The sequence below is a fragment of the Leptopilina boulardi genome, unplaced genomic scaffold, assembly GCF_019393585.1.
Source record: "Leptopilina boulardi isolate dan_hultmark-lab unplaced genomic scaffold, ZJU_Lbou_2.1 LbouV2_55, whole genome shotgun sequence".
In the NCBI taxonomy this organism is placed as follows: Eukaryota; Metazoa; Arthropoda; class Insecta; order Hymenoptera; family Figitidae; genus Leptopilina; species Leptopilina boulardi.
Window position 1 is genome coordinate 556,793 of NW_026138000.1, and position 16,049 is coordinate 572,841.

General features: G+C 24.6%; 2 protein-coding genes across 3 annotated transcripts in view; both read right to left on the reverse strand.

Moving 5' to 3' along the window:
- The window catches only part of LOC127290076 (dorsal-ventral patterning protein Sog), a 171,356-nt gene extending 157,291 nt beyond the window's left edge, over positions 1-14,065 (reverse strand). The window contains exons 1-2 of the mRNA XM_051318465.1: positions 13,509-14,065; positions 12,240-12,295 (exon numbers count right to left, since the gene is read on the reverse strand). The gene's annotated coding sequence lies outside the window, so the exon portion shown is untranslated. The remainder of the gene's footprint in view (positions 1-12,239; positions 12,296-13,508) is intronic.
- On the reverse strand, positions 1,406-10,081 carry LOC127290086 (ADP-ribosylation factor 1). 2 transcript variants are annotated; one of them, XM_051318476.1, is made up of 5 exons: positions 9,914-10,081; positions 6,062-6,235; positions 5,865-5,974; positions 4,994-5,119; positions 1,406-3,267 (listed from the first exon to the last, which is right to left on the reverse strand). In XM_051318476.1, the coding sequence occupies exons 2-5, from the start codon at positions 6,207-6,209 to the stop codon at positions 3,103-3,105; spliced, it is 549 nt and encodes a 182-aa protein (XP_051174433.1). In that variant the 5' UTR covers positions 6,210-6,235; positions 9,914-10,081; the 3' UTR covers positions 1,406-3,102. The 2 variants fall into 2 exon arrangements, with proteins under 2 accessions (XP_051174433.1, XP_051174434.1); XM_051318477.1 differs by lacking the exon at positions 9,914-10,081 and adding an exon at positions 9,679-9,780.
- Positions 14,066-16,049: the final 1,984 nt, after the last annotated feature.

Here is a 16,049-nt window from a genome sequence, read left to right on the forward strand (position 1 = left end):
TCCGATTAATTTTTTTAAAAAAATTTTAGAGTTCTAATTCCGTCGGAATTCCGTCGGAAATTCTTTGGAATTCGAGCAAATAAAAATTCGAACAAATAAAAATTCTGTGATGTGAATTTTCGGTTATAAGAAAAATTCTTGTAATACAGAAAATCGTTTTGAAAATTCTTGCAAAATACTAATTCGAACAAATAAAAATTCGACTCAAAAATAAAATTATGACAAATGAAATTCCATAAAATGAAAATTTTAACTGATTTTAAGAACATAATCATGCGTCTCAATTATTTTAAGAAAAAAAAATAATAATTTCTTTTTCAACTTTCTATTTGATAGAACTTTTTTTTTTTGAAATTCAGCCTCAAATTAAGAGAGATGAGAAAAAATAAACCTATTAAATTAGCAAAACACCGCATTTTTTTGGGGGGGGGGGCAAATAAATGGTTTTTAATTTTCAAAAAATATTTAATTAGAAAAAAAAATTTAATTTAAAAGAAATTTTTTTAATTTCTAAAACAATATTTTTTATATTTAAAAATTTTTTATTAAAGAATTTAAAAATTTTAAAGAAATAAAAATAAGTCTATTTTTTTCTGAAAATTCTCTCTATAAATTCTTAGAATACAAGAAGAGAAGAAAAACTAAAAAAAAAAAAGGGCGCATGAGTTTTCCATAAAAAATTATTAATTAATAATTTGAATTTTGATTTCAAAGTATTTTATCAGAAATAATTATTATTTAGACAAATTTTCAAATTTCGAATTACAATTTTACAGATTTTCTTTTTTTATCGAATTTTTACATAAAAAAATTTTTACCTACCGAATTTTCATTTGTCCGAAATTACAATTGGCCGAACAAACAGATCGAAAGTTTTCAGCGCAATTTTTCAAAATTGACCAATTAGAAATTATTCAAAAAAATCATGATTGGAATTTTCAAAAATGGCGCCAAAATCTTTTTTTATCTGTTTGTTCGGTCATTTATAATTTCGGACAAATGAAAATGCGGCGTTTTAAAAATCCGCACAATTAAAAATTCTTAAATATAAAAATTCAGACAAATTTGAAATTCGGTAAATTAAAATTTCAGTCATTTAAAAATTCAAATAACATAAAATTCAATTGAATAAAAATTTTGTAAAATTAAAAATTCCCCTAAATTAAATTTTTTTTTAAATAAAAACTTCTGTAAAAAAAAATGATTGTAAAATAAAAATTCTGTCAAAAATTCGGTAACTAAAATTTTTCATCAACGAGATAATCATGCGCCCAAAAAAACAAAAAAAAAAAAAAAAAAAAGAGAGAAGTCTTTATTCCGAAAAAGTGACGCCTCAGTGAGTGTCGTCACAATCTCAGGCAAAAAAGACACAAGACAAAATACATAGACTATATATATATATATATATAAAGCCACAATTACAGTATATTTCACAAAATTGTTGAACATTCATACATAATTATTCGAGCTTTCGCATTCCATAGAAAGGCGTGTGTTCGATCAACGATATGAGACGTGACGCCTTATTTTATTTATTTTTTTTAATTTTTATTTCGATTTTTTTTTCAGTTTCGTTCACAATGTGGATGAAGGGAAAAAAAATCAAAAAAAAAAAAAAAAGAAAAGAAAAGAAAAAAAGAAGTATTTAAAGTATAGAAATTAAAATTTTCAACTATTTAAAAAAAAGTACTAATTATAAGAAAAAAAAAATTCTTTTTAAAAAATAGAAAAACGTTTAAAATTTCTAAAAAAAAAAAAGAGTAAACTTTCTCTCTACTTTCGAGTTTTTTCTCTTTTTTAAAAAAATAAAAATTCTTTAAAAACCAAAAAAATTGTTTTCATTCAAATTTTTTTTAAATCAAGAAAGAAAGTGCTTAAAAAAATACAAGACTAAAAAAAGATACTGGACAATGGTTTTCTTAATAAAATTACATTTTTATCATATTTTCTCTCTCTTTCACTCTTTTACTTTTTTACTTTTTCTATCTCCATTTTTTTTATTTCTTTACTTTATTTCCCCTTTTTTTCATCTTCTTCAATAATTGTATAATAATGTACAATATGCAGCTACATTATGCAATATAATCAGCATTTCCAACACATTCAAACTTTCAAACTGACAACATTGCGATTAATAATAATAATAATAATATTTTTTTTCAAATTTTTTTTTATTCTTTTTAAATTATTCTTCTCTCCCAGAATTTTTTTTTTTAAATCACTTTTATTTAAATTAGAAAAAAAGGGGGATGTCGGCTGATAAAAAAAATTAATTAAAAAAAAAATCAAATAGTTTTAAAGAAGAAAAAAAATTTTTCTACTTTTTTTTAATACATTATCTCTCTTTCTAAAATAAAAAAAAAAATTCCCCCCCCCTAACCCCAAAGTGTCTTTCTCTCTCTTTCTCTCTCTCTCTCGCGCTCTTTTTCTCGTGGTAATTCTCTGTGTAAAAAGTGTAACTATGACGCTAATATAATAATTATAATAATAATAATAATATTAATAATAATAATAATAATAATAATAATAATTAATAAGAAGTCTGCACGAGGCAATTTTATAGTCCAGTGTGTGAGCGATTTTTTTTTCGCAGTCACTCAATTGATTTTTTTTTTTTTATTATTTACCCCCCTCCCCCCTTCTCTACCCCCTTTTACCACTCGTCCATTTTTGCTCTCTCGCCCTCGCCCAAAAACTTTTTTTTTTTTTCACTAAAATTCCATTTCCTTTTTTTTTTCAATAGTTGGTATATTTTGTTGTTGTTATTTCTATTATTATTCATTTTTTGGTTGAAAAACATTGATCGTCTCGTTTTACAAAATACAAAAAGAGTCCGATTTTTGCAGTAACGTTTTGCAAAAATCCTACGTCTTATTATTATTGTTTTATTTATTTACTTTTTAAATGGGAGAGGGCGCAGGGCGCGCGCGCGCGAGTAGCGATCGTAGTTTTTTTTTTTAATTTTATTATTATTTTCTTGTCTGTATTTTTTTTTTTTTAATGATGATGATGTTGATGGTTGTTTAATTATTTATTTTTTTGTTGTTGGTGGTATTTTTTTTTTTAATATAGCAACTGAATGTTGTCGGAATAACGCCTCGATTAGCGATTGGCATTTTTCAATTGATTAGAAAGCCAATCGAGACCTTCATAAAGGCCATCACCGCTTGTCGCGCATGTCGCTTGTATATACCAATTACGATTGCGAAGCGAATGCAGACCCAATTTGTCAGTGATTTCTGCGGCGTTCATTGCATTTGGCAAATCCTGTTAACAAATTTGTTTTTTAATTTTTTTTGTTTTTTTTTCATTAATTTAAGAAAAATTTTTCAATAATACTACTTTGGTAACGTAACAATAGATTTTTTTGAATTTAAATTTATTTAAAAAAAAAAAATGATAACCGTTTGGATCAAGAGACGAACTTAACCTTAAAATTCAAGATTTAAAGGCAAGGTTTTAGATTAAACATAACCTTAAAATTCAGTTAAAAGAACCTAATCTAAAAAATCAATGTCAATGCTCAAAATTTAGATTTTTAAAATTCAAGGTCAAACATGTCAAGGGGTGAACATAACCTTAAAGGTTTTAAAATTTACCCCTATTAGTTTTTTTTTTAATTTTAAGATATCAAACAACCATATTCTCTTTTTCCAATCATCCTTAAATCTTCTTTCCCCCAAACTAAATATTCAGTAGTTTGGACTTAAACCTTCAATAAATGTTCAGTGAAGTTTTGGTGCTGTGCAGGAATGCATCAAACAACCATATTCTCTTTTTCCAATCATTCTTAAATCTTCTTTCTCCCTTTTTCCCCCCAAATAACAAAATTCTCACACCTCTTCCACTCCTCTTTTCCTATCCTCATCATCTTCGTTTTTTCCACATTCAATCACAAATCCTTCTGTTTTATTTAACTTAATTCAAAATTTAATGCTGTGAAATTAAAATAACTTCACAAGTCAAATGTCAAGGAAATGAACATAACCTCAAAATTTAGACCATTGAAATTTAAAGCCAAGGGTACTTAACCTCAAAATTTAAGGTTAAATTCATCCCTGTAAATTTCGTCTAACTTTTCGTCCATATATTAATACATCAAACAACCATACTCTCTTTTTCCAATCATCTTTGAATCTTCATTCCCTTTTTTCAAAATTTGTCAAATTAGCTTAAAAATTCAAGGGCATAAGGGGAACATAACCTGAAAATTCAAGGCTATAAAGTTAAGATAAATAAATTCAACATGAAATATCAAGGAACGAACATAACCTTAAAATTCAAGGTCAAATATTTCAAAGGGAGGAGATAACTTTAAACATTTAATTTACATGGAGGACATTTTAATATTTAATCTTTGATAAAGATTGCAACTAAATATTCTGTAGTTTGGACTTAAAACTTTAATAAATGTTCAGTAAAGTTTTGGCATTGTGTAGAAATATATCAAACAACCATATTCTCTTTTTCCAATCATCCTTAAATCTTCTTTCCCCCTTTTTCTCCCAAACTAAATATTCCGTAATTTGGACTTGAACCTTTAATAAATGTTCAGTCAAGTTTCGGTACTGTGTAGAAATATATCAAACAACCATATTCTCTTTTTCCAATCATCCTTAAATCTTCTTTCCCCCTTTTTTCCCCCCAAATAACAAAATTCTCACACCTCTTCCACTCCTCTTTTCCTATCCTCATCATCTTCGTTTTTTCCACATTCAATCACAAATCCTTCTCTGTTTTAATTTACTAATAAAATTCTTCGTTCATTAATAATAATATTACAGCGTAAATTCAATTTTTTTAATGAAATTAGTAATTAAAAAAGAGTAGGAGGTTCAGGGACATATAAACCTTGAATTTCGTACCTTAAAAAGAAAATTTTATTTTATTATTTAAAAAAAAATACTATAGCTTCTCAAATTGTAAATTACCTATTGTTTACGATACCAAAAAAAATATTTATCAAAGAAAAATTAAAGAATTCAATAATTACCTGTTTATTAGCAAATATAAGCAAAACAGCATCTCTAAGTTCATCCTCGGCTAACATTCTCATTAATTCCTCGCGAGCTTCTCCGATACGTTCTCTATCGTTACTGTCCACTACGAATATCAGTCCCTAAAAAAAAGAAATTCCAAAAATTAATCGTTATCAAAAATTTAAATCACAAAGACGGTAAATATTTTTCAAGTCATTTCAAGATAATTTATAGGATTTTATTTAAATAGAAATATGTAATACAAAATATTTTTCTAAAATTACTATTTTATTAAAAATCCATTAAATATTAATTGCTTAAATTTTCATAAAACAGAATAGTCATTTAAAAGAATTTATTTTACAGAAAAAAATATTACAAATAATTCTTTTTTAGACAAATTTTCATTTATTTGAATTTACATTTTACAGAACTTTTAAAATAACGAATTTTTATATTACAGAACTTTCATTTGTTCGAATAAATATCTGGTGGAAAAATTTAGAAGCAAAAATTTAAAATTAATCAATCATAGTTTTTTTTGAATAACTTCTGATTGGTCAATTTTCAAATTTGCGTCCCAATTTTTCTGCCAAATATTTATTTCGTCAAACGAAAGTTCTGTGAAATAAAAAATCCAGCATTTTAAGAATTCTCTAAAATGTAAATTCAAACATGAAAATTCGACTAGAAAAGAATTCTTTCTGTAAAATAAATTCTTTTAAATGAAAATTCCATCTAATAAAATTACTTTAAATGAAAATTCCATTTAATAAAATTTTCTATTAAATAAAAATTTCAACTAATAAATTTAATGACATAATCGCTGCTAACAAAGAGGAAAAAAAAGGGAAAAATCACAAAATGAAATTGCAAAATTCTCACCTGTGTATTTTGGAAATAATGTCGCCAGAGTGGCCTGATTTTGTCCTGACCACCAACATCCCAAACCGTGAAACTAATATTTTTATACTCAACTGTCTCTACATTGAAACCTGTAAAGAAAAAAAAAGTGTTAGTAAAAAATTCCAAATTTTCTTTCTTTTATTTCATTTTTTTTTTGTTTTTATTTTTTCACATACCTATAGTTGGGATAGTTGTGACTATTTCGCCTAATTTTAATTTGTACAAAATTGTCGTTTTACCAGCTGCATCAAGTCCTACCATTAAAATCCTCATCTCTTTTTTACCAAAGAGACCTTTAAACAACGACGTGAACACATTCCCCATTTTCGGTGGCTGGTTATGTAAAAGACCTAAAAAGAAATTTTTTATATAAATTTAAATTTCGTTAAATGAAAAAACAATTTTTTTGTTTATTTTTTCATTTTTAAATGCAATTCTAATTTATTACTTTAAAAATAAAATTTTCAAATGTATCAATTAAACATTAAAGTGATTCTAAATTAATTTTACTCTCTAAATTTTAATTAGTGAGAATTCGTTTACTAATTTAAATTAGAAATTTTCGCTAATTTTTATGAAAAAAAAAATACTATTTGATATAGTAATATTTTTTTGTTACTAAAGTTTTAGTAAAAAAATAACTAAAAATTAGTGGAAAATTTTCAGTAATTTAAATTAGTTAACGAATTATCACTAATTCAAATTTATACAGTAAAAAAATTCCAAAAATTGAATTTAATTTTAAATAGTTAAATTATTGATTTTCAGTATTTAAATCAAAAGAAGTACAAGCGTTGATGAATGAAAGTAAATTTTATAAAAAATAAAAAAAAAATCAATTTATATAAAAAGAAAAAATCAATTATCATTACTTAATTAAATTTTTACTTTAAACAGATCAATTTATTAAATTAAATACAAAGAAATATTTTAAATTTTAAAGTAATTTATTAAAACCTATTTTAATTTATTAAAACTTTTTATTACATTATATTGAATTACTCTAATTTATTAAATTTCTTTTTTTTAAAGTAAATTTATTATTAAAATACAGAATAACTTATGAAATAATTGATCGAAATTTTTTCTACTTAAAAAAAAGGGTGGGGGGGGGTGAATAAATAGTTAATTTACCGTATTGGTTAATTTCACTTATATGTATGGGAATAATAAAAAAAAAGATAAACTGTTGTATCGATTGAATTCTAGAAATAAATTTTATTACAAAACTGTATTTGTAAAATTGATATTCACGTTTAAAGAATCTTTTTATTTTAAGGTACAATCAAGAGGGGAGGAATCATTTTCTTTTTTTTTTTTTTTAATTTAAAATTTTAAAAATTAAAAAAAGTTTTTTCTGATTTTTAATTCAAATAATCGACTACTGGATGATTATCAAAATAAATATTTATTTGTATCAAATAATTTATTATTATTAGTATTATTATTATTACTATTATTACTATTAGTACTATTTTTATTATTATTATAATTATTATTATTATTATTACTATTTTTATTATTATTATAATTATTATTATTATTATATTATTATTTCCATTTAATTTTTAATCCTCTCCTTTAAATAATTGATAAAAAAAAATTTTAGCTTTATTTTTGTTGATTTTCAAAAATTTACTTTCTTTTTGGCAAAAAAAAAATAGATTCTTTTTTTTAATCATTATTCTTGCTATTGAACTTACATTTTTATTTGCTAGTTATTTTCTTATTATGATAAGATTCAAAATTAGGTCAAACGGTTTTGTCAATAACAATAATAATATTGATAATGTTAACAGTCACAGTTGCATTGGATATAATAATAATAGTAATTATTATTGTTATTATTATTATTATTATTATTATTTTTATTATTATTATTTTATTATAATTATAGTTATATAATAATAATAATAATAATAATAATAATAATAATAATAATAATAATACATAGAAAAAAAAATTTATTTGATTTAAATAATCGTTTATTTGATTAACAAATAAATATTTACTTCAACTAAATAATTTTTATTTATATTAAATTATATTTGAATCAATAATTTCTGTATTTGAAGCAAATTTCATTTAATTGATGCAAATAATAATTATTTAATATAAAAATAAATATTTATTTGATAATAATAATCAGGATGTCTACTAAAAATTTGAATTAAAATTCCAGGACTTTTTCAGGATTTTTCAGGACAAATTTTCTTATTTTTTCAGGACATTAAATTGAATGACCTTAAGGAATAAAGAAAAATTTTTAGTTTAACTATATTGTTTTCAGAAATTATTAAAATTAATTAATTAATTAATTAATTAATTACTTAAGTAAATTTTCATTTTACTTATTTAATGAATTTTTTTTTTTTTTTTTTTTTTTTTTTTGAACTTGATTTGACAAAATTATAAATTTTTGAAAATTTAAAAGCAAAATATAAAAAAAAAATTCAAGGACAAAAATTAAAATTCCAGGACTTTCAAGGACATTCCAGAATATTTTTTCAAATTCCAGGACATTTCCAGGACTAGTAGTAGACACCCTGATAATAGTCAAGTAAAGGATTATTTGAATCAAATAAATTTTTTTTTTCTTTGTGTAATACTAAATTTATAAATATATTTATAATTTAATATAAATATATAAATATAGTGTAATATAATATAATATAATATAATATAATATAATATAACTGAAATAAAAAAATTATTAATTATTTTTTTAGGTTATAATTTAAAATTCCGATTATTTCGGTCATTTTATTATTATTATTATTATTATTATTATTAGTAGTATTAAAAAATTTAATTTGAAGTTTCAATATTTAATTTAAAAATAAAATTTCACCCCTAAATATTATTTTTCCTTTACAAGAAAAAAAAAACCCGGAAAACTTAAAATAAACGAGATTTTAATAGAAGAAAAAAAAAATTAAAACTAATTGTTTAAGGCAAGTGACGGGGGAGGGGTAAAAAGGGGGACACAATCATTGGGAGAGCGAGAGAGAGAGAAAAAAAAAGAAAATTTCCCTCTATGAATCACCAAGAGTGTATGCGTGTGTGACGAAAAAAAAGAAATTATTTTCTAAATTTCATTGGCTCCTCAAAAAGAAAATGAACACGAGATGCATATGTACAAACGACAAACGTACATGTGACACGAGGACAAGAACGCAATGACCTTACGCAAGTCGTTTAGGACAGCCACGCTATCGGGCCAGATGGACGCAAAAAAAAAAAAAAAAAGAAAAAAAAAAAATGGAAAAAAATTAAATAGAGAGCGAAAGCGATTTTGGAAAAATAATGCGAAAAAAAGGCAAACAACGAAACAGAGAAATAGGGAAAAGAAAAAGAAATAAAAAGAAAAAAGAAAGAGAGAGAAAAAAAGATCGAAAGAGAACGAAATATTATCACAAAGCGCGCATCGTCTCATATTTCATCTGTCAAAAAAAAAAAAAAAAAACGAAAAAAAAGAAACTTCTAATCACGTCACTAATCGACAAAAAAGAAAAACCGACAAATTACAAAAAAAAATAGGTGAAAAAAAAACCCTCTAAGCGTGGCTTCCTTCAAAAACCGTTTGGCACTTTGTGATGTTATCGATTGTCGCGTCATTCGAAATTTTCTGCCGATACACGAGTTTTTTTTTTTTTTTTTTTCATTTCACCTCCCATAGTAGCAAAATGAAACCCACACACAATTTTACCAGAAAAATTAAAAAATTATAAATTTCCAAAAACTCACAAAATTTGTTATTTTCTATTTTAACTATGAAAAATAAAACTGTCACCTCATTAAATCGACCTACTCCCCGAGATATACCAATACTATTACTAAAAATTTTCTCTCTGCTTTCAACACACAAAAACACTTGGTTAACACTTTTTCTTTTTTTTTTCCTTCTTTTTTCTTTCTTTTTTTTTCTTTTTTTTTTAATGAAAATTAAAAGAAGAAAAATTGCACTTGTTATTTTTTTCAAATTGAACTTAAATTATGAAAGAATTAATAAACAAAAAATTACTTACGTTTCAGTAAAAAAGATTATTGTTTTCACAAGAAACGATAAAACATAAAACCAGCACTCCCGAAAAGTACCGCAAGTTAAAATGGCGGACGTGGAAAGGATTCATGCTGTGTGCCACGTATAGGGCACGAACAACGGCTATGATTGGTTAATAAAGTATCACGTGACATGCCAAATTGCCAAGCCAATTGTGTATGCAAGGTTGGGAAGTATTGAATAAATATAGGTGGGGGGGGGGGAAGAGCGCGCGCGCTCGCTAAGTCTAAAGGTGCTTTCATAACTAGTTGGACAAATTTTTTTTTTTAAATTTACTTCCGTCACACTTTAGATGTTTTAGCATTTTCTTCATTTCTATATTAATTTAATCAATAAAAAACCAAAACTATTGTATTTAATTACAACCTGTATAATAATAAAAATAAAAATAATAATAATAATAATAATAATAATAATAATAATAATAAAAATAATAATAATCATACTAATAATAATTATAATAATCATAATAATAAAAATATTTTTGACAGTTAAGGTGCTTTTACACCTCTAGTATTTTGGTCAAGCAATTGGGAACGGTGGTCTAGTAACAATCTAGTAACTTTGACCCATTCTCTACCTCCATTTTGTTTTTTCTACTCTTTCTAACCTATTAATTGAAGAGAGACAAAGAAAGAAAATGGAGGGAGAGAATGGGTCCCCACCAGATGGCGTATTGCAGTTTAGCCGATCCCAATTGGCTGGATTGGATTTTTACGGTTGTATCACTGAATTTGATTGGCTCTAACAAAATTCAATTTTCACGGTGAAAATCTAATATTTGTCAGAGCCAATCAAATTCAGTGATACAACCGTGAAAATCCAATCCAGCCGATTGCTTGACCAAAATACTGGAGGTATAAAAGCACCTTTACTGTATGCAATATCCAAAAAAAAATGTAAATTTAATAAAAAGTTTTAATATATAATTATAGTAAAAATAAAATTAATTATAAACTAAAAATCCAACTAAATTTATACAATTGGCTATAAATTTAGTTGGATTTTAGTATTTCCGGTATAACATTTTGAAAAGTCGTGACACTTCTATAATAATTTTATTAGTTTATGGCGTATGGTGTAAATGTCAATACACAATAGTTTCGCGTTAAGGCCTAAGCAAAATAGAAACGTAACCGAAATCGTAATCGCAAACGCAACCGTAAGAATAAATTAGAGAAGAACAAACAATATGTCTATCCTTCTCTAACTCATTCTTCCGGTTTCGATTCCGGTTACAATTTCGGTTACGTTTCTATTCTCCGTTGGCCCTTATCACTTGTGCGTTGGCCTTTACACTATACGCCACGAACTAATAAAATTATTATAGAAGTATTACGACTATTTAAAATGTTATCAAACCGAAATGTTGTTTTTCCATTGTCCCCACTCGCCAATTATCATTATTCTCGTCAACTACCGCACCGTGCTCTAGTAAAAATTTAGTAACTTTTAATTTTAACAATAAAATCACTAAATTTTTACTAGAGCAGGGTGCGGTGACGAGAATTATGAAAAATGGCGAGTGGAGACAATGGAAAACAACCGGAAGGTAATATTTTATACAATTACTTACTCGTAGTACTTACCTTCTTTTTTTTATCTTCCTTTTCGATCACAAAAAATCACTTAATCACCAAAAAAACACAATTCACTGTACAATTATTTGAAAAAAAAACCCGCTTTTTACATTTTTAGAAATGTTAAGGTGCACTCACACTTTTTTGGCTGACAGCAAGTTACCATGGCAACGCGTGAGAGTGAGTGCGACAAAAAATTTGAATATTTAAATTTTCTGTCTCACTCACACCCGTGCGTTGCCATGGTAGCCGGCAGGCAGACAAACAAAATGGTGTGCGTGCGCCATTAAATGAAAAATTATTTGAAAAACATTATGTAGTTTTAAAGGTGAAATCACATGAAGGCGTAAAGCGTCAAATTTTGTAACTAGACTACGAGTGCGAAAAGGATAAATATATCTCCTTCGTACTCAAGATCTAGTTACAAAAATTGACGCTTTACGGCACCGTGTGATTTCACCTTTTTAAGGAGTTGAAAAATGTTTTCTAAAACGTGTTAGGGTCCGTCCTCAAATTACTAACTTCTCCCCCACCTTTTCTACCTGATGCTTCGCAATCGAGTTATCCAATAAGGCTTAAACGGAACATAACCTTTTATTTCAAAAACCTAAAGTCTCATTCTAATTTTTTTTTTTAAAAAGCCCAAAAGTTCAGATGTTTCACTTCCTTTCAAAATAATTATTATTATATTTTTATTAAAAAAAAACTCACCGATTGATGATTTTTATGTACAAAAGACGACTGCTTTCATGTTCCAAACCTTCTGCCTTAAATACAAAAATAAAAAAAAATTAATATTAAGTAATACAAAAAAAAGCTATTTAAATTTAAATTTTGTTCAATTTTTCTATTAAGCATAGTTTTACTATTAATTTATTTAAAAAATATTAATTAAAAGTTAATGCAAAACATTTCCATTGTTAAACGAGCTTAATACAAATCATGAGAGTAATTGAAATGGTGATATCTGTTTATCTCTTTCACTCTCGTGAAACCTTTAAGGTACGGTCACACTATCTCATGCTTACATATATGTAAAGGTCGTTCATACCAATAATATTTCGATGAAATCTGCTAAAAAAATATTTATTACTTTCTAGTAACTTTCTAATTATACGTAAATTTTCTAGAAACTTACTAGAAACTAACTAAATAACAAACCAAAAGTCACATAATAAATGTACAGTGCATGTAAAAATTCAAGTGACTGTTGGATTTATTTCAATAAATAAAAATGGTGTGAAGGTACCTTTATACTTTTTTCTAATAGATTAAAAGAACATTACGTCACATTTCGGATCTTTTTATGAATTATTAGATATTTTACTCGAATATAATTGATTTTCTACTAGAGTTTACTATTATTATTATTCTTATGTGAATTCACCTTAAAGGTGCAAACCATACGTCCCGAAATAATAAAATTATTATAGAAGTGTCACGACTTTTTGAAATGCCGTTAAACTCTCTATAATAATTTTATTAGTTCGTGGCGTATGGTTGGCACCTTCAAGGTGAATTCACAGGAAAATAATAATAATATACTTTAGTACAAATAAAATTATTATGGAAGTATAGCAAACATTTCAAAATATTGTCAAACCGGAAGGGCAATATTTAAGCAATTAGTTTTGTATTTTAATTGTTATTTTTCATGATTTTTACGTATGTTACCTACCCATCCTTGACTATTATTGAAAGTTGGTTTCCATTGTCTCCACTCTCCATTTGTCAATAATTCTCGTCAACTACCACACCCTGCTCTAGTGAAAATTTAGTAACTTTTAATTTTAACAATAAAATCACTAAATTTTCACTAAAGCAGGATGCGATAGTTGACGAGAATTATGACGAACAACGAGTGGTGATAATGGAAACTAACCTTGAGGCGGAATATATTTTTTTAAACATCAAAATCAAAAAAATTAATTTAAAAAAAGAATAATTATAATTTTAAAAAAAGCAGTGGTAATTACTTACAATAATTTGTATCCTCCTGTGCACGAGCTCCATCCCGGAGACAATCAACAATAACACTGGCACTCACTCGCAATTAAAAAAATATATTTATTAATACAAAACTAATTTTTACTTTTTAAACTATTAAAACAAAAACACTTTTGAGAGAAAAAATTGAAATTTTTTATTACACACGATTTAAAAAAAAAAAATAAAAACACGAGCACTCACGAGGAACAACTTTCGACCTGCAATTCGATTCCGCGAATATATACTATATAAAAAGAAAAACTCGGAACATTTCTGAAAATTTTTTTTCTTGTGCACGCGATGATAAATGGTATTAATTTTTATTGATTATATTAATTGGACACGTAAGGCGAAATAAAATTTAAAAAAAAAAAACACGTCGCTTAAAATTGGACACACACGATGTTCACTCTCCGATGGTTGGCAACGAACTGACGCTTGCATGGCTCCCCACTACTGACGATTCCGTTCACAGAGTGCGCGGGCAAATTTTTTCTTGCTTCTGATTGGCTCGTGCATCAACTTCCACATTTGCCAACAAAATGGCGGTCGATGTAAACTGAATAAATATGTGCATCTAAATAAAAAAATAATAAAAATAAAATAAATAAATTTACTACATATAATAATAATAATAATAGTAATCTAAATTTTTTAAGCTTATGACAAAAAACAATATATTTAATTATTAATTATTAAAAAAAATACTGTTTAAATATATAGTTAATACAATTTTCTTTTTTAATTATTATTATTATTTTAAAATTATTATTATAATTACCCCTTTTCATTATGAAATTGTATAAATTCTAAAATCATATTTACTTGCATTAAAATTATTAATAAATTCATTTAAAATTTTTTAATTATTATAAATAAATGTATTAACTAATAAAAAAAATTTAAGGTGAAATCACAAAGGCGTAAAACAAAAAATCATGTGTTCAAAAGAAAATTTCACCCTAAACCGTAAAACGTATCACGTAAGAATGAGAGAGAAAAAGATAGAAATAATATCTATCCTTTTCTATCTCATGTTACAGTTATCGATTTACGTAAATTTACGTTTTACGATTTCAAATATCCGAATTATAATATTTTTAAAATTCAATTATGCGCAGAGCAAATAATTACAAACAATAATAATAATAATAAATAATAATAATGATAAATAATAATAATAAATATATAATAATCATACGAATAATAGATTTAAAAAATTTTTTTTTCTTAAAATAAATAATAATTTTAAAACTCGATGAAAAATAATAATAATAAATATAATTTTAATGGTTTTTTTTCATTTTAATAATAATTTTAATTATTATATTTTATTAATATTTTAAATAATATAAATAATAAAATATATAAATAATATAAAATAATATAAATATAAAATAATATAAATATAAAATAATAATATAAATAATAAAATATAAAATATTTTAATAATGAAATAAATAAATAATTTAATAATAATATTTTTAATTAATATTTTAATTAATAATTATTTTAATTATTGATTTCAAATTAAAAAAAAAATGTTAAATCAATAATTTAATTGATTTCAAAAAAAAATGTTATACTATCATTATTATAATATTATAATTAAATAATATTAGTATTAAAAATTAATAATTTTATTTAAAATATTCAAATTTAAAAATTTTATTTCCATTCCAATTTTCTTGTATCGATTTTCTTTCCATTGACCTCGTGACCTTTATCGTTTGAGATTTTACAATCTCGGAAAATTCTTTGGAAATTTATCTCAATTAAAAATTTTATTTGTTATGATATTTTAAATTGTTGTAATAAATAAATATAATTTAATACCAAATAAAATAAAAAAAAATATTGTTTTTATTTCCACCAAAAAATACAATTTTTTAACAAACAAAAAAATTATTTTATTTATTTATTTTATTATTATTATTATTTTTTTATTATTTTATTTATTCTTTCGATAAATTTGAATGTTTCGAATAAAATTTTATATTTCGAAAATAAATATTTAAATAAATAATATTAGTAATATTTTTTATAAATATTTATTTATATTATTGATTTTACAAAAAAAAAAATGTTTTAGACAAAAGTTATTGTGCTCACAGGGGGACATCCAGTGGTAAATTTGAATTTGTCCTAAATGACCTAATTTAGGTCATTTGAAGGTCAACTCATTTTTTTTTTAAATGGAACCACCTACTTTTTATGCCGGAAATCGATAAAGCAGGAAATTCCACGTCGAAATCGTTGATGCAACGTTTTTTTCGATAGATCGACCTATTTAGGACAAATAGGTCATTTAATTATTATTGTATTTGGGAAAACAACAGTTTAAAACTAATTAATTTTACAAAAACATGTTTCAGTCCAAAGTTGTTGTTCCTAAAAGGAGAATATTCAGTGATGACCTTAAATTTGTCCTAAATGACCTGAATTAGGTCATTTTAATTTCAATTCATTTTTTTTTAAACCATCTACTTTTCATGTTACAAATCGGAAGAGCAGGAAATTCCACGCGTTGAA